The 19506-nt window shown below is 36.5% G+C and overlaps 1 protein-coding gene across 2 annotated transcripts in view; it reads right to left on the bottom strand.

The window, feature by feature from the left end:
• Window positions 1–7873: 7873 nt before the first annotated feature.
• Window positions 7874–19506, bottom strand: part of si:ch73-95l15.5 (protein Daple) — a 30715-nt gene continuing 19082 nt past the window's right edge. Inside the window, exons 7-11 of one of the 2 annotated variants that reach the window (XM_051919374.1) lie at window positions 18550–18729; window positions 14029–14220; window positions 13769–13948; window positions 11483–11590; window positions 7874–10625 (exon numbers count right to left, since the gene is read on the bottom strand). In XM_051919374.1, coding sequence (XP_051775334.1) covers window positions 11486–11590; window positions 13769–13948; window positions 14029–14220; window positions 18550–18729 — 657 coding nt within the window. In that variant the 3' untranslated portion in view covers window positions 7874–10625; window positions 11483–11485. Of the gene's footprint in view, window positions 10626–11473; window positions 11591–13768; window positions 13949–14028; window positions 14221–18549; window positions 18730–19506 lie in introns of both variants that reach the window. The other variant, XM_051919375.1, reaches the window with a different exon arrangement.

Below are 19506 nucleotides of genomic sequence, written 5' to 3' on the forward strand. Positions count from 1 at the left end.
AGCAGAGGGGGTTGTTAATCAGTTTCAGCTGCTTTGGTGTTAATGAAATTAACAACAGGTGCACTAGAGGGGCAACAATGAGATGACCCCCAAAACAGGAATGGTTTAACAGGTGGAGGCCACTGACATTTTTCCCTCCTTATCTGTTTTTTCACTAGTTTTGCATTTGGCTAGGGTCAGTGTTACTACTGGTAGCATGAGGTCATACCTGGACGCTACAGAGGTTACACAGGTAGTCCAACTTCTCCAGGATGGCACATCAATAGGTGCCATTGCCAGAAGGTTTGCTGTGTCTCCCAGCACAGTCTCAAGAGCATGGAGGAGATTCCAGGAGACAGGCAGCTACTCTAGGAGAGCTGGATAAGGCCATAGAAGGTCCTTAACCCATCAGCAGGACTGGTACCTGCTCCTTTGGGCAAGGAGGAACAGGATGAGCACTGCCAGAGACGTACAAATTGACCTCTAGCAGGCCACTGCTTTGAATGTCTCTGATCAAACAATCAGAAACAGACTTCATGAGGGTGGCCTGAGGGCCCAACGTCCTCTAGTGGGCCCTGTGCTCACTGCCTGGCACCGTGGAGCTTGATTGGCATTTGCCATAGAATGCCAGAACAGGCAGGTCCACCTCTGGCGTCCTGTTCTTTTCACAGATGAGAGCAGGTTCACCTTGAGCACATGTGACAGATGTGAAAGGGTCTGGAGAAGCCATGGAGAACGTTATGCTGCCTGTAACATCGTTCAGCATGACCGGTTTGGTGGTGGGTCAGTGATGGTCTGGGGAGGCATATCCATGGAGGGACACACAGACCTCTACAGACTAGACAATGGCACCTTGACTGCCATTAGGTATTGGGATGAAATCTTTGGACCCATTGTCAGAGCCTATGGTGGTGCAGTGGGTCCTGGGTTCCCCCTGGTGCACAACAATGCCCAGCCTCATGTGGTGAGAGTATGCAGGCAATTCCTGGAAGATGAAGGATTTGATACCATTCACTGGCCCCCAACTCACCTGACCTAAATCCAATAGAACACATCTGGGACATTATGTTTTGGTCCATCTGACACCGCCAGGTTGCATCTGAGTCTGTCCAGGATCTCAGTGATGCACTGTTCCAGATCTGGGAAGATATCCCCCAGAAGACCATCCATCGTCTCATTAGGAGCATGCCTCCACATTGTCAAGCATGCATACAAGCACGTGGGGGCCATACAAACTACCGAGTACGATTTGGAGTTGCTGCAATGATATTTCGGCAAAATGGACTAGCCTGCCGCATCATTTTTTCACTTTGATTTTCAGTGTGTCTTTGAATTCAGCCCTCTGTAAATTGATAATTTTCATTTCCATCAAATGATGTGGCTTCCTTTCGTTACTAACACATTACCCAGTCCATATAAGTACTGATATCCAGCAGAATTTTTTCCCATTGGGATCTTATGTGTTTTCAAAGTGTTCCTTTAACTTTTTGAGCAGTTTGTATAAGTTGCAATTATGAGAAATATTTGCCCTAATCAAATCATAAATATGAAATTTACCGTATACTGATGAGCCAAAGCATTCCAACCATTCCCATATGAAGCAAATGATGTTGACTATCATGTAACAATAGTGCATATCAAGGTCTGAGATATCTTGGAAGTTAAGCTGATATCAGGGACTTGTAGTTGACATACTGGAAAATATGGGCAAGTGTGAAGACCTGACTTTGATAAGGGTAATATTGCTAAGGACAGAAAACTGGGTGAGAACATTTCTGAAATGGCAAGGCTCATGGGGTGCTCAGTCAGCTGTGGTGAATACCTACCATGATTAGCTGGTCAATCACACCATCACATCTACCCTTACTTATGAACAAGTGTCAGAGGTACTTAAACCCCTCTTCCTGAGTAAGAGAAGAAGCCATTTTTTTCTGGGAGAGGCCCATAACTCAGATTTAGAGATGCTCATCCAGAATAACATTACATTCAGCTTCTCTCATTTGTAGTATGAGGCGATGATTACAGTCTGATAATGTCAAGATGACAACACCATCTATAAAGAACACAGATGGAACCCTTAGGTTCTGGGTACTCTCACAGCCTCGGGTGTGCCTTGATATTCAGTGAAAATTAGGAACAGCAGAAGACACCAAACGGAGCCTTGGTAGAGTCCAATAGGCAATACTGAACAAACTTGGGGTATGCAAACACAGCTGTCACTCCACAGGAGGTGCATGATGACTGGGAACCGTGGCCCTAGAACGCCATACTCTTGAAGCTTCTTTCACTACATACAATGGGGTGACAGTCATATGCCTCTTGAAAGTCTTCAGAACACACGTAAACAGAATCAGTAAATTCCAAAGAACCCCAGATAACTGTGCAAGGACAAAAAATGAATCCAATGTTTCACTGCCAGGACAGAATCTGCACTTCTTCTCGTGAATGTGAGGTTTTACTGCTTGTCAATAGCACAGGATTTCCAAGGGCGGCAGAGGAGTACATTCCTCCAGTAACTTGAACAAACCCTTTTTAAAATAGGAGACCAGTCTGCCATGTCTGGTACATTGTTTGCTTTCTCCAAAGAACAATGTTGAGGTATGTTAACCAAAACACTAGCTCAGTGTCCAATATTTCTGGTTGGATCTGCCTCACTACTGCAGAGCTTTTTAATAAATGCAGCAAACTCAATCAACGCTCCTGAAACTGTCTTCTGTTTAAACAAAAGAGCTTCTTCCAGCTTTTAACAACATCCCAGCTTAGATCAATGTTTCACTACCGGTATTGAGAACAGCTGGGAAAGGTCCCACTAAATGTTTCTGACTCATCAAATGGACAGTCAGAACCTCTTGCAACCTGTAGAAAAGTAACTTTTCATGGCTTCTCCAAACTGTACCCATACACGAGCCTCCATTTGGGGCACTGTTATTGCTGCTGCCTTTTTGGCTTTCTGGTACCTCCAAGTAACATCTAGAGACTCATCCTGGAATTCCTTGGAAGGCCCCTTTCTACAACTTTCTAGCTTTCTCTTCTATTGGTGTCCACCTAGTACTAGTAGGCACCAAGTATTTTTTTTGGCAACATCTCCTTGCATCTACCTCCATCATTGAGATATTAAACAGAGATATCACCTACAGTCATGGCCGAAATTATCGGCACCCCTGGAATTTTCCCAGAAAATGCACCAATTCTCCCAGAAAATTGTTGCAATTACAAATGTTTTTGTATACACGTTTATTTCCTTTATGTGCATCGGAACAACACAAAGAAAAAGAGAAAAAAAGCCAAATCTGACATCATGTCACACCAAACTCAAAAACCGGGATGGACAAAATTATTGGCACCCTTTCAAAATTGTGGGTAATTTGTTTTATTTCAAGCATATGATGCTCGTTTGAACTCACCTGTGGCCAGAAACAGGTGCTGGCAATATAGCAATCACACCTGAAGCCACTTAAAATGGAGAAAAGTTGACTCAACCTTTCTGTTGTGTGTCTGAGTGTGCCACACTAAGCATGGAGAACAGAAAGAAGAGCAGAGAATTGTCTGAGGACTTGAGAACAAAAATTGTGGAAAAATATCAACAATCTCAAGGCTACAATTCCATGTCCAGAGATCTTCATGTTCCTTTGTCCACTGTGCGCAACATAATCAAGAAGTTCACAACACATGGCACAGTAGCTAATCTCCCTGGACGTGGACGGAAGAGAAAGATTGATAAAAGACTGCAACGAAGGATAGTCCAAATGGTGGATAAACAACCCCAATCAACTTCAAAACATATTCAAGTTGTTCTGCAGACTCAGGGTGCAACAGTGTCAGCTCGAACTTTCCGTCGACATCTGAATGAAATGAAATGCTATGGCAGGAGAGCCAGGAGGACCCCACTGCTGACACAGAAACATAAAAAAGCCAGACTAGAGTTTGCCAAAATGTACTTGAGGAAGCCAAAATCCTTCTGGGTCTTGTGGACAGATGAGACCAAGGTAGAGCTTTTTGGTAAAGCTCATCATTCAACTGTTTACAGAAAACGGAATGAGGCCTACGAAGAAAAGAACACAATACCTACAGTCAAACATGGTGGAGGTTCTAAGATGTTTTGGAGATGTTTTTCTGCCTCTGGCACTGGATGTCTTGACTGTGTGCAAGGCATCATGAAATCTGAAGACTACCAAAAGATATTGGGGCGCAATGTAAGGCCCAGTGTCAGAAAGCTGGGTCTGCGTCAGAGGTCATGGGTGTTCCAGCAGGACAATGACCCCAAACATACCTCTAAAAGCACCCAGAAATGGTTGAAGACAAAGCGCTGGAGAGTTCTAAAGTGGCCAGCAATGAGTCCGGATCTAAATCCGATTGAACACTTATGGAGAGATCTCAAAATTGCTGTTGGGAGAAGGTTCCCTTCAAATCTGAGAGACCTTGAGCAGTTTGCAAAGGAAGAGTGGTCGGAAATTCCAGTTGAGACGTGTAACAAGCTTGTTGATGGTTATAGGAAGCGCTTGATTTCAGTTATTTTTTCCAAAGGGCGTGCAACCAAATATTGAGGGTGCCGATAAATTTGTCCAGCCCGGTTTTTGAGTTGTGTGTGAAATGAAGTCAGATTTGGCTATTTTTCTGTGTTTTTATGTGTTGTTCCAATGCACATAAAGGAAATAAACGTGTATACCAAGACATTTGTAATTGCAACAATTTTCTGGGAGAAATGGTGCATCTTCTGGGAAAATTCCAAGAGTGCTGATAATTTCGGCCATGACTGTACGTGCTCCTAGTATACGTTCTCTGTCAGTTTGGATCTTCCTGGTTTTACCATTATACACTCCATCTGCCTAAGCCAGGTCACCACCAAGTACTGGTCAGTCAAATGCTGTGCCCATCTTTTTACCCAAGTGTGAAAACATATAGGCACAGATAAGATGACACGACTACAAATATTTTTCAACGTCTGTAACAAGTAAGCCCAGTTTAATTCAGCCTTGCTATTTCACATCATTTACTGTATATCAAACTAAGCTGTCAGTTTACAGATCCTAGAGAAACTAAATACAAAACTAATTTTCATCTTTGGCAGAAACCAGCTGGAAAATATTATTTTAGTCAGTTTTAGATACTAATTAAATTGACTACACTTTAAGGAATCAATGCCTAAAGTAATTTTTCCAATCTGAAAGAGATATAATAGAATGTGCAGAAATAGCCAGAAGTACAATGTAATATTTGAACTTAAACCTAAATTGTTTGAATGTAAAGCAGTTTCGACTTTACTGTGTCAAGAGTTGTGGAGGTCACTGCATACTGTATAAAAAGTTGTATGGCTTTGTACTTGGTGCAGGTGGCTTTGCATCTCTATGGCGCTCACTGTATTTGCAATGGTGTATGGCTTCCATACTTGGTGTGTGGGGCTTGTTCCATCTCTGAAGATCACTTGCAAAGCTATCAATGTGGAACACAGGGTTCAAAGCTTTTTGAATGCTGCTTTTCCTGCTTTTTATGTGAAACCTGCACTAAAATTGATAGCTTAGTTTGCCTGATGGCATTAACGGACCATTAATATTTTCTTTATAGTTCTTTCTTGTAATGGAGAAACACCTGAAATCAGGTCATCAACTTAATTGTGGTTCTTAGTGTCAGTGGAAAAGTTGAAAAAGTGTCTAGTGACCAAACTATACTATGAAAGTTGAGCAGCCAAATTGTGATCTAGTTAGCAAATCAAGCATTAGTCAGCTTTACAATGATTTATTAACAACATTAGAATCATTATTAGCTTTTTGTTTCCAAATTAACTCAACATTTCAACAGCACACAGTGTTATGTCCAATACCCACAGCCTTAAAATATTAAAACAAACACAGAAATCAATAAACAAAACTGAATAAGGAAACAACCGAGTTGTTCAGTGGGTTCCTCATTGACACCTCTTTGAATGCAAATCTTGATTTTCAGAAAGAATTTAATAAAGACACACATGACAGGTTGGACATCAAACTAAAAGAAAGTGGTTCAAGGTGTACAGTAGCGTGTAGGTGGGTGAAGAAATGGGTAAAGCAATGGAAGCAGAGACTGAAGGGGCATGGAATCTTATCTGAATTAGGTGATGTTAAGAGAGGTGTCCCTCAGGGTCAGTGCAAGGGCCGCTGCTGTTTTTATTATAATAAGTTGGGTAGCTGGTTATGTTTGCAGATAATACCAAGCTAGGTGGATAGGCATATAATCTGTTGCATCATTACATAGGGACTTTTGATGAACATAGCTGCCAATTTTTTTCAAACTTGCATATACTCCTACACGATTACCATAACGCTGAACAGAAGACGGCACACACAGTACATGCGACAACATATTCATGCTTGCGGTCTTCAAATGTATAATCGGAGTGTGCAGAAAGGATTTTCTCTTTCAACAGGTTGTTTATTATTAACATGCACAATGCGCTCTGTGCACATGCAACATCCATGATTAATGAGGGTCTTTTTAGGAGATTTTACGGCTGTACAGTTTCTTGCAACCACAAGTTTACTGTCTTTCAGACCAGGTTAACAAGAGCAACTTTGCTCCTTGCATTTAAAAAAAAAAAAATCACCACCCCATCTTTAAGTGCTGCCTGCATGAGGCATTGGATTGGTTTAGAACTGTGACACTCTGTGAGCCATCAAATTGTTCACACCGACTTTTAAGAATAATTCACCCTTGGCTGTCTCCAGATGTATACATGTCTGGCTTCAGTGAGATTGATGGTGTAGAGAAACAAAAGGATAGGAGACAGAACACAGGCCTGAAGGGACCCTGTGCTCAGTTTTAGGGGCCCTGACTGATATTTACCCATACTCACTGTCTGACGTCTGTCCCTTGGAAAGTCAGAGATCCAGAGAAACAAGTGGCAAAGGCTACAGTTGATAGATACTGAAAGTTTGCTATGGAGAAGCTCTGGTACAATTGTGTTAAATGCAGAACTGAAATCCTCAAATAAGACCCTGGCATAAGTAGATGAGGTGTCTAAATGCTGCAAAATGTAGTGAAGATCCATATTTACTGCATCCTCAACTGAGCTGTAGATACGATCAGCACACTGAAGTGAGCCGAGCAGAGATTTTGTAACATATTTCAGATGATGTTGGCACATCTAATTCTCCAAAAGCAATACCAGCGGCCGTCAACAACTTTTAATTTATTCAAAAGCACTTAAACCTGTCTTCATAAGATTCAATTTTTCATTGCTGTAGGTATAGTTTCCTCAATGCCTCATTAATACAAGGCATTATTTTCCAATATGTTGTATTATAATATATTATGGTACTGCACAGTTGGAAACTATAATTTTTATTCTACTAACTTATTTAAGGGTTACCATTCCTATGGCATTAAGGCTACATTACTTTACTTCTTTTACTTTTTAACTCCTCATTAATTTCAGACAAAAATCTTAAAAATCTCACCGCAAGTTAGGTAAAGAAAAATATATTTTTTGTTCTTTTTGAACAACACTTAAAACAAAAAAACGCCTCTTCCAAGTCATACTTCAATCACCTCGAATGCAATGGCATTTATTTCATTTCCTATCTCATCTCCAATTCTGCCGCATTGTCTCTAAGGCTGTTTCTCTGCACAGTTGTACATAGTACATTTATATTTTTTAAACTTAAAGTCACTTTAGCTTTTAATTACAGCATAGAATTCAAAGTTATTGCATTTACTATTAACTTTGAAATGTAGTCTTGCTTGCTTTGTAAAGCATTTCATGGTAGCGTATTGTATAAAATAAAGTAAAAAAGTTTGATTTGCCCCAAATGTCTGCCAAACTTATTTTCATTGATTTTAAGAAATGTATGCAAATAATTAAATCCTATACTAGCAACAGAAATAAATTACAAAAACTTTCATCTTAAATCACATACCATAACAACATTGGAAAAGGATGATTTATTTCAGTAAAAGCTACCACACACGCAAATTTATTTTACAAGAAACCAATCCAAAATGTTTTTAGGTAATAACTAATAGTGTCCTCAAATAACAGAATGCTACAACACTGTTAACCTTTTAGACATATCTTTCTTTGTTCTTTGGATGGGTTCAAGTATGGGTATGTGACTTATTTTGAATAAGATGTAGTATGGCATACATTAAGTTACATTTAATGTAATCGTGTTAGTGCATATACACACACACAATGCAGAATACATAATATTTTGAAAAATAGTAATTTGGCATAAACAGCATGTACTTATTTTTTGTACACATTGGGCTTCTTGACTCGAGCACAGTGTTAGTAATGCTCTGGCACTCAGATAAGTTTTGTTACATCTCAATCCAGTGCCTTAAGGATGAGACAGAATGGGAGGTTTATAGCATTAATGTCTGGCCAAAAGATTTTCAAGAATTGGAGTCAAAAGGACGGTCAACCTGGTAATAAGTAGAAGTAGCTAAAAAAGTGGCAACTTAGTTAACTCAAGTTATAAATAAATGAAAATATTTTGTAGCAGTACAATACACAGAGCGACATTTTATTAAATTAAAACATTTTACAAGCAGCTAATGATTTGTAAAATAAAATAAAAGTTATAAGTGGCTGGCATACAGGCACTGTAGTTATTGTGGACTAAAAACTAAAAGGCTGTGACTAAATACCAATATAATAGTGTCCATGTGGAGTTGGTATGTTCTCTGTGTTGGGTTTTGATTTTCTTCCTGCGTCTCAAAGACAGAAGGTTATCTGGTGCCTGTAAGGAATGCCTGTTTGAGTCAGTATGGTTGTGTTCCATGGTCCTGTGAAGAACTGCTTTCTAGCGGAGAATCAGGTCCTAACTTTTATCCAATCTTCCTGGGATAGAAACCACAAAAGCCTGAATTGGATTAAATATGTTTGATTGTTTTCCCAATGGACAGAAGACATTGTGATGTACACATTTGAATATCTGACAAAAGCCTTTTCAATGACAATTCCCTGTCCATGGGGATTAAAGATATAACTTATTACTTGTCAGTGGCAAGCAAAATGTGGTGAACCAGCATTTAATCAGTAACTATTAACATAACAGCATGTTTGTCAGCAATAAAAATGACTCTAAAAGTTAAACAACGCCAAAATATTTTTCATACCCAATATGCGGAAAAGGCCCTAAGAAAACTATAACTCTGTGCTGTATAATGCAAACCTAATGTTGGACAGTAAATTAATAAATGGCATAAAACCTATATGGTCAAAAGGAGATGACAATTTGGAATTAAAAACAAAATTGAGTAATGGATTAAATAAATTCAACAGTTTGAAACACCTGTTACACTAACTGTAAACAAGTTGCTAAAACACAGATTGCTTACAAATCTTCAAACAGAATATTTACTTAAATGTTAAAAATCAAAGATTTAAAATATATACAGTACATAAAAATAATCTTTACCAACACAATAAATCCATACTGATTTGTTATTCTACTTTTTGAGGTGAAGACTTGGAACTATATTTATAGACTAAATAAATAACATCTTTATATTTAAAATGATTTTCACTATAGAATCATTTTCCATCTTTCTTTTAGGAAGGAAGGCAAAACAATGTGAGGTAGAATTAAGATTAAAAAAGTACAAGCATCCATTGTGCAACAATTTATTCCCAAAGAACCCCATATAAGTCATTAAACAAAATCTTCTTTGATAACATGTACCTCAAATCGCTGTGTTTCTGGAGTAAAACCTTTTAAATGATATAAAAAAATTAAATCAAAACTATCTGGTCCTTAAAATCATCAGTACAGGAATAAGTTTCACTTGCCAGGTAACTGTATGAAAGCAAAGAAAATAAAAAGTATACTTGTGGGTTTGGTCCTTAAAGCATTAGGAATACAGAGTCTGAAAAAGATCAGACATTAGGATGTAAACTTTGTTTTGAAATGTCAACCAACCTACATTTCAGATTATTATTTTTTTACTACTATAAATGACTGTGACTGCACACATAAGATTTCAGCTACTGCATGCCCATCTGCTCTTTAAATTATTTCTGTGGACAGTGTACATGTACAATAGTACTATATAATTATCTTCCACAAAGTTTCCTGCACTTGAATGAGTTGTTGAGTCCCTTTACTATTCTATGGTGGGTATAACAAATTACTACCAGTAACCCATCATATATACAGAAGCAGCTTTGAAATACCTGCAGTGATTTTTGGGTGTAATTGGCTCATGAAAAGTTACATTTAAAAGGCCCCATATGTTATACATTTCTTGCTTGTTATTAACTTAATATAGTTAAGTTTACACTTCAGTATTTATTTGCACTGGTTTACAGATATGAGCTTTGAGGCACTAGTTAAATTAAATCAAAGACACCTTAAAGCAAAGCGTGTTTAAAAAAATAATTTGTGAATCACTGGCAGTGTAAACCACTACATTGATTAAAAAAAAGTTGCACATTAAAATTAAAATGGCAGTGCAATCTCTCCCAATAATATGTGAAAATCCCAAATATAAATTAAAACATATATCCAAAACCCTGAAAACAGTTCTTTTGACACTTCTGGGTCACAAAGCATATATGTTGCTGTTGCTCCACTTATGTAGTGAATCAAATACAGTCTGCAGCGTCCCTGAAGCCAATATGGTCCAAGAGCTTTTAAAGAGAATGATTTCCAATTTCTAAAGTTGAGTTGCTATAAAAGAAAAATATCATATTGTACATTTACACATTAATACATCCAAATAAGCAAGATAATCAATTCACAATACTATATAACTGAAATGTTACAAGTAGTACTGCACAAAATCAAGCTGAAGATTATTTTTCTAAATTCAAAACTATCCTTATTTTTAAAGTGTTTATTTTTATTTCAATTAACAATAGCAATTTATAAGCTTAAAAAATATACATCAACATTTTAAAAAATTATTTAAAGTATCTAAAATGACATTGTTAAAAGTATCGCCAACCTTTACTTGCTTAAGACTACCTATTCCAATAGCCGCATATGTCAAATGTGATTCTATATAATTAATTCAACTTTTGCTCCAATGTTAAGAGTATTAGCGCAAAAAAAGCATCTTTATGTGAAAAAACTGAAAAAGGAGGTTTGACTGTAGTTGGGTCAAGTAAACTCTGTGTACATTTTCTTTGTTATCTTTTACAAATTAAATAAACACTTATTATGATACAAATCGGTAAGATATCAGAGTTTGTACAATTATTCAAAACAATTTCAGATCTGGAAAAGAATGGGCAAGTGACACTATATATCCTGAATTAGTCAAATGTTGCTAATGCTCCAGAACTGTGTATTTGTTTTCTTCTCTCATACATTTCTTATTTACCTAATGTGATAATGTTAGAGCAATTGATTTGCTCACCTCCTACCCTAAGTAAATCACACAGATTTTAGAAAATGTAAATGCACAAGGAGGCAAACTGTTTCTAATCTATATAATACATTTCATGGAAACTTTTGTGAACAAGGAAAAATATTTCTGAATTACAGTTATGTTAATTTTTTGCCAGTTACTACACATATTTCACCTTTTATAAACTTTGTTTCACTCCTGTCTTGAAGTCACTGTGCTCTTTGATGTGCTCCTGCAGCATTAAAAGTAAATGGTCTTTTTCTTCCGAGTCAAGCAATATCTGCTGCTCAAATAAAAGATGCAAAAGGAAGAAATATTAGATATTTCATATCAAAAGTTTTCCATGATATGAAATGTGCACAGCAAATGTAACATTCACATAAGTAACTTCTAAACAGTAGAAAACAGTAAAGCAGGTACCGCTCTCATAAACAGACACACACACCAGCCAGACATATATTGAGTACTGTAAATTCAGATTTACACAGATGTTTAGACAAACTGTAAAGAAGCTGAAAGTATGAGGATTTAATAATACAGACTGATTGACAGATACTACTTTATTTCTCCCAAGGGGAGATTAACTTTTATAGAAGCACAGGATATACAGAAATATTATAAAAAAAAACAGTAGCATCCTGCCTCAAGCACCCACTAGGTGTATTGTCATAGGTATGAATGAGCCCCAGCAGCATTTCCTGATGCACTTCTATTACATAATTTGTTGACTAAAGTACTTAATGCTAGTGTGTCACAGAAAGCAAACGCAGCATTTTTTATAACGGCCATCAGTTTATCTTTATACGCATATAAATATATATTTGTTTTGCATTAATGCAACTATAAAAATAATTAGCATTAAGACAGCAATTTTTGAAATATGAATTTAATGCGTTAGTAATAGCAGTTCCTTTTTGCACCATGTCACACAACCAATTCAATTGTTTTTTGCCCTTACAGACTTGTAAATCTCTTTTCTGTGCTTGTAATATTTTATATAATTTTATTCCCTATATAAATCAGAACAGGAAAAAAAAAATCGAACAGATTAAAGGTTTAGTTAAGATCATGACTAGAAAAAGTAGATGAGACAGAGAAAAAAATATAAATAAGAAAAAAAAAATACTTCAGAACCTACACAATCCTCCAAAGAAAGGAAAAAAAAAATGATATATTGTATACAGTATATGGTGATAAGTCTTCTGATTGTCTGATCTGAAGGCTGAGTTACTGAATAAATTAAAGGAAAAGGGAATACAGAGAGGGAAGAGTACCTAATAAACCCCCAATGACATAACTGGAGATATTCCAAGCTGAAAAACTTCTTTAACAGGGTATGAAAAATATCACAGGCACAGACTTATTCTAAAGTGTACAGTAAGACATTAACTACTACCTTGTGTAAACAGCGTTTTTATAATTACATTTTTATAATTACTAACATATCATAGATAAAAATAAAAACAAGTTACTGAATAACTTTTTTTTCTTTCTTTTTTTGACTCTTCTTTAATATTTATAATCAATCCATCTAGCTTTAAAGCAATATAATGCAATATTCTCATCAATTCAAGATTTTCTTTTTAATTACAACGTACATGCAAGTATTTATGGAGGACTTGCAACACTTTTTCCAACCGCTTGTGGAAAAAAGTGAAGCAAGAGTAAACAGAAGTTGTGCACATGTAAAAATACAGAATGCAAAACAAGTGATTCCACATCGTGTCAGGCTTACAGTTTTACAAAAAATAACATTATCAAAAGAATGGTGAATTTGAGAAACAAATGAATCATCTCAGCTATTTCAAACTTAGATATCCAGCTGCAAGTTCTCTGACACAAGGCTGGAAAGTAATTTGAACAGATGTAGAACCTCTACTAACAAGCACTATTACATTTTTAAGGATCATGCATGCATGCTATACCTAGTTATTACTGTTGTTAACTGTTAAGGGTAACTGATGATGAATTATTGGATATCTAAAATGAATTATAAGAATTTGGTTCCAGAGTCAAAACTAGTTTTTTCTCTTCCCGTTATTGTCTGCTTTAGAGATGGGGATCCCTTCAGGTATTGTGAACAAATGTTAGGATGGTTTCAAGAAGCTATGGTGATTGCATTCTCCTATTTGTATTTAATTCTGCATTCTCTTATTTTTATTTAATTATTTTTGAAAAGTGAATTTTACAAATGAAAATATTTTACTAAATCAAGGGTTGTAATATACCAAGAAAGTTACATCCATGAATATCTAATTATACTTTGATTTCTCAGTCACCCTTTTGGTCTTAAAACCAGAGGGTAACTACAAAATCAAAACAGAAAATAGTGATAATAAAAAAGTGATATTAATTTTATTACATTAATGCTTACTTTTTTTAGTATATAAAGAAAAAAGGTCAAAGTCAACAGTGAAACACAAATATGACTTTCTTTATGTATTGCACAAGCTTGGCATACCTGAAAAATCTGGTATGTCTGCCTCAAAGCAAAGTTTAACTTCCTCTTTTCACTTTCCCACATATTAGTTTTCTTCTCATGTTTCTGTATTTCTTTTTCATACTTTCTCAGCTTCTTATGAGCTTCACGAAATTCCTGAGTAATACCAGAAAGTGCTTCAGCATGTCGTGCAGACTGATCCTGTACAAATGAGAAGAATTAAGAACTCAGCATGAAAACAGCAGGCTGATGCGATACATTAGGCGGAAACAAATGTGTACCTGTAATATTTTTTCTCTGTTTTCTAAAGCAGTTAGCAGCTGCTTAACTTGCTTCCAGTGAGCATCCTCTTGCTCCTTCTGCTCTTCTAGTATCTGATGCAGAATGGCTTCTTTTTCCTCAAGCTGACTAGCCAACAGGGCAGATGTTTCACTACCGCTAACTCTTTGGCTAATTACAGAGTCAGACAAGGCCTACGGAGCATGAAATCAAAAATAACCAATTAGAATTTATTATTAAATATGTAACATGCAAGTAAAGCAAATTTTGACAAAAGCATAAACATAACTAAAAATAAAAAAGTTTCCTTAAAGCATGTTTATTTAGTGAATCTTGCACCAATTAATTTTGTCTCGTATCTGGTTTGTCTGCCTGCTTGCACCAATTCTTTCAAGGCAACTGAACCCAATTAGTAGACTATAAAAAATCCTCTCTGTCAATTTTTGGCTTTGGCTCCTGTACTCATTAGACATTACCTGTTTATGAGGGTACTGAGACTATACACTACACTGACAAACACTGTAATTCCAAGTGTATAAAACATCGGGTGTACAGAGCCATTTGTATATTGATTCATCCACTTGCTTACCTAATTCACAGTGTCAAGAAGTCAGAACCTATTCCACTTGGCATGCATACATAAAGAACCCTCTTGGCTTCTTCTAATCTGCAGTGGCATTTGTCCTAAGATGCAATACATCTTCTACAACATACAAAATCAAATAAGAACTACATGATGTAAGTACAAGTATCTGTCCCAACACAATAATTACTGAGAGAACTCCAAAACACTGCACTTTTCATACAACAACTAAACATATCTGTGCTTACGTAATGGCACATACAATAGATAAAAAGGGAATGTTACAAATGCCATTTATCCACTAATCACAGGAACCAGAATGATGCTGATGGTCTAGCTTCAGATGATTTTTCCATTACAAGCAAGAACACCAAATGAGGGATAACCCACAGATGATTTGTATCTAAGTTAAATGATACCAAACCAACATAGACACAGAGAGAAAACTAATTATATATATTATATGCAGCTTTACAGACAAAAGTTTTCAAATCACATTCAGAATTTAATTATTTGCTTTATTGGACTGTTCAAAAAAAAACATACATTTTGGTTATTTGCTAGTTTTTGACTAACAGATAATTTAGGAAAACAGTCCTCTTTAAGCTGCAATAGTCAAAGTTGTGCAAACACAAAACGCTGCGCTCACAATTGGAAACCTTGATTGAAGGTTCTTTTTACAAATTAAGTACAGCATCTCTTTTCTTGTTCTTTCATACACAGAAACTGAATAATTCAACTCGTAAAATCATTTAAGTAAGTAAATTTCTATTTTCCTTTTCTTTCTTGTCCAAAAGAAAGTTTTTCTAATTCACATATTTAATGGCAGCTTTGTATATGAATCATAAATTTAGATTTAGGTTGAAGTTATCAAGAAAAACACTTAAAAGTTTTTTTTTTACAAATTTTAAAAGCTTGCCATCAGGTGCTCTGCTAAAATATCCTTACATTTTCATAATTTGATTGAACAAACGTGACCCAGTGAGAATGACGCATAAAATAACCCCCTGTTTATTCCTTTTCTTTAAATTAGATTTTATTGCTTAATTTTGGGACATAAATGTTTCCAAAAAGCTCTGTAACTGACAATGTATTATGATAATTATAGAAAGTTTTATTTTTCTGTATTCTGCAAAGAAAGGCTAGGAATCAATGCCAGTAACTGAAAGGTTGCCGGTTCAAATCCTGTAAACACCAGAAGTGACTCTACTCTGTTGGGCCCTTGAGCAAGGCTCTTAACCTGCAATTACTTCATCCTGGGATATGACATTAATCTGCTTCCAGCCCTGCAAGCAGGTCCTCCATCTTACAGGGAAAACATGTGGGATGTTAGCAGGATTGCCATTCCAGCCACCGTAAAAAAAAAAAATAAATAAATCCTCACACTGTTCCAGCATGGTGCTTAGGTGTCACCCGCTGCACTTGGGTTCCAATCCAGGTAGTTTGTTATGTGGTGGGTGCGGTAATGCACTATCTAGCGCATGCTTCCAACCTCTTGCAAAGATATGTAATCTTTGAGGAATGCTGAGTAATGCAATAGACTAATCATTAGCAAAGGTGAGACTTCATTTACAGCAACTGCAATTAACCATTTACCATCTTCAACTGTTCCTGGCCTGTTTTGGTAATCGGTTTAACCTTCGCTGGTATGAACTGGGATTAAAAAATGTTCAACAGTGTGCATCATATCTCCCTTGGGTCACCTCCTCATGATTTGCACAGGAAAATGATCTTGATACTAAAGGAATTGTTAAATAATCCACAAGATAAACCGTTATCATGGTGTCAGAAGGCTTTAGCACTCATAGTTAGTAGTCTCTGCTGTATATTTTGGGTAGTTTAACCTTATGAAATCAAAGCAGATCATCTCAGATTTTTCATCCTTAATAAGAAAATAACTTTTAATGTCTTAACTTATTTGTTGTGGAAACATCTCTTGTTATTGATTATATTGATAGACTCCATAAGCCTAGCACATGGAAGTTATGCAGTTTTTTTGGTACTAGTTCAGGTTCAATCAGAGTGGAAGGGGGTCTGCAATACCCATCCCTGTTTTTGACAATTCAAAATTTTCATTTTTTTTTTATTTATTTACATTTTTTTTTGTTTAAGCCATTCTTCTTTGGTTTTACACCACAATATTTAGATATTTGGAGGTCCATATTTTGCTTCTTGCCTGCTCACAGGCCCTGTGGGAAGCACACCCATAGCATGATGCTGTCACCACCATGTTTGACATTGGGTACTGTGTTTTTTGGACAGTGAGCTATTTTGGCTTGTGCAGCATAGTTAAGTCTGCACTGTAAAACCATGAAACCTTCACTGAAGTTCTATAAAAATAGTTAATTTAACTTAGACCATCCCAGAATTGGCAGGTGAAGGTAAATGACCTTTATACATGATTTGAAATTTGACTATCTACATATGCAGTTAAGGCCGGGTTTATACTTCACATGATGTGACACATGCTGCAGCGGACACTCCTGCTACTCAAGCGTTTTACTGTTTATACTTGCATGCGTACTTTACGTAAATCTGGAAGAATCCACCAGGTGGCAGTGCAAGATAGTATCACAGTGAGAACAGGTTCGGCTTCGCTGTGTTGTGAATTGCCTGGAACACCCATTAAATTTTGATGACACCTTACCGCAATATCTCTGAAAAGGATGTTTAATGATTGAATCCATCAATCCAGGGATGTGCCCATTCTAACTAGCATTGGGCACGAGGCAGAAACAATCCCTGGACAGGGCATCACCTCATCACAAGGTGAATACAAGCAATCACATACACTAGCGTCATTTTAGTGTCACCAAATCTGCATATCTTTGGAAGGAAACAGGAGCACACTGTGGAAACCCAGCAGGAAAACATGTAAACTCCATGGAGGGAATACCAGCGACGTGACTCCCTGCGAGACAGCAGTGCTACGGCTCCACCACTGTGTCACCCCCATGTGTGTAACTATTAACAGTATTCATTATTTAAATGAAATTAACGATTTATCAGTAAAATGTAACATTCATGATGAAATGCATTAAAGTATGTAAGTGATATCAAGTATAAATCTAAAGATTCTAAATTTGTAGAGAGTTGGAATATCATACATTTAATGTGTTTTGTGTGGTGATCTATTGTTGCTTGCCTCTGCTGTCAGGTCAGGAGGAAGTCCAAGAAGCTCGTAGAGATTAAAATCTGGGATGATGTTTACGATGGTCTGCTTTAATGATAAAGTAAACTACGAGGTTAAAGTGGACATTTTGAGATTAAAGCTGAAGTTTCCACTTTAATCACAATGTCCTTTTCACCATGTCCTTAATTTTTTTTCTCTGTGGCTCAAATACAGTGCTGTACATTATGTTGCTGATCTGAAGTTGAAAGAAAAAAAAAAAAAAAAAAAGACGGCACAAAAGATGGCATGTGAGACTTTTAAAATGTATCGTGCCATTACGATCGGGAATATGCAACACTTAAATATAAAAGCACCACAAATGCATCTGTATGTCGGCATTTTGCTTCAGCACATCGAACCATTCATCAAACATCGAAGCGCGTACATCAATCCCGTAGGATCAGCATAGAGGCTTTCTGTCACATGTAGACAGTAAACAGAGACTCTGACGTCACATTCCAACTTTTATCACACTGTGCGTAGCAGCCACGATGCGTGCGCGTTCTAGGCGTGAAGTATAAACAAGCCCTAAGACACTGATTTTCTTTATTTTTTGTTGCTTGTTTTTTTGTAAAAATTCCACACGTTTTTGGTTACAAGATCCAATCAATAGTGAAAAAATGTCTGAGCCTGAAACCTTTAAATATCTAATCAAGGTAACTAGGTATTAAAATTACGTTGCCTTTTAATTAACAGTAAATGGACAGATTTAATGATGATCTATCTTGATTATGGAGTTTTTTTTTTTTTCAATATTTCAGCTCTTACTTGCACATTCCTATAACTGCTTTCCAAAGCAAGCTGTTGCGAACAAAGCAACTGGTCTTTTTCTTTCAGTATGCCTGTGATCACACTATCTCTGTGCATCCAGCTCTCCCGTTCTCTTCGCAGAATGTTGAGCTGTTCATTCAGAGCATTATCCTTCAGCAACAAATCTGAGTGTAAGGCCTGGACAAGAGAGAAGAAAACATAACATTGACAATACACCAAGCATGAAGGAGAAGTTTCTGTTCTAATAAAATTTAAGACATTGAAATTAACTGTTTTCCTATTTTGAAACATGCTTTTTAATAAATGGAGCACACTTTATTCTAAAAGATATGTAATCGAGCTTAATGCTTTTTTAGTACACTGCAATAAAGCTGTAAACATTCAAGACTTCCTCTTTCAAGCAAGCTTGGCAAAAGTTTTGTCTGGACCTGTAAGGCACCCCTATTCGAATAGATGACGACCTACAGTAAATCAGCAGATTTTCACCACAAAAGACTATCAGTGATCGGTAAATTGGCCTATCACACAAAAACTACAGTATTTTTTCAGCATCTGCTTTCTAAGCTTTACAGAAACTTAGTTATAGTGTTCCTTAGAACAAGGTATTACAGTAGATGAGCTAGACAATATGAAATTGCTGCTTAGTAAACAATAGGCTTGTTAGTTTAACAGCTAAATTTGTCCATTTTACTTGTAAACTTCTTAAGCATGTTAGCTTTTTGTTTTCTTGATAAATACCTTATGCATATTCTTGAAATTTGGTAGATTAGTGTTTTTTTTTTTTTTTTTAAAGGTTTGCACTGTACAGTATTTATTATTTGTTTATTTTTCATTTCTTTGATTTAGTAAGAAACAATTACTGCATAATTAAAATCCATCCATCCATCCATCTATCCATTTTCCAACCCGCTGAATCCGAACACAGGGTCACGGGGGTCTGCTGGAGCCAATCCC

Source organism: Erpetoichthys calabaricus, chromosome 1 (genome assembly GCF_900747795.2).
Source record: "Erpetoichthys calabaricus chromosome 1, fErpCal1.3, whole genome shotgun sequence".
Classification (NCBI taxonomy): Eukaryota; Metazoa; Chordata; class Cladistia; order Polypteriformes; family Polypteridae; genus Erpetoichthys; species Erpetoichthys calabaricus.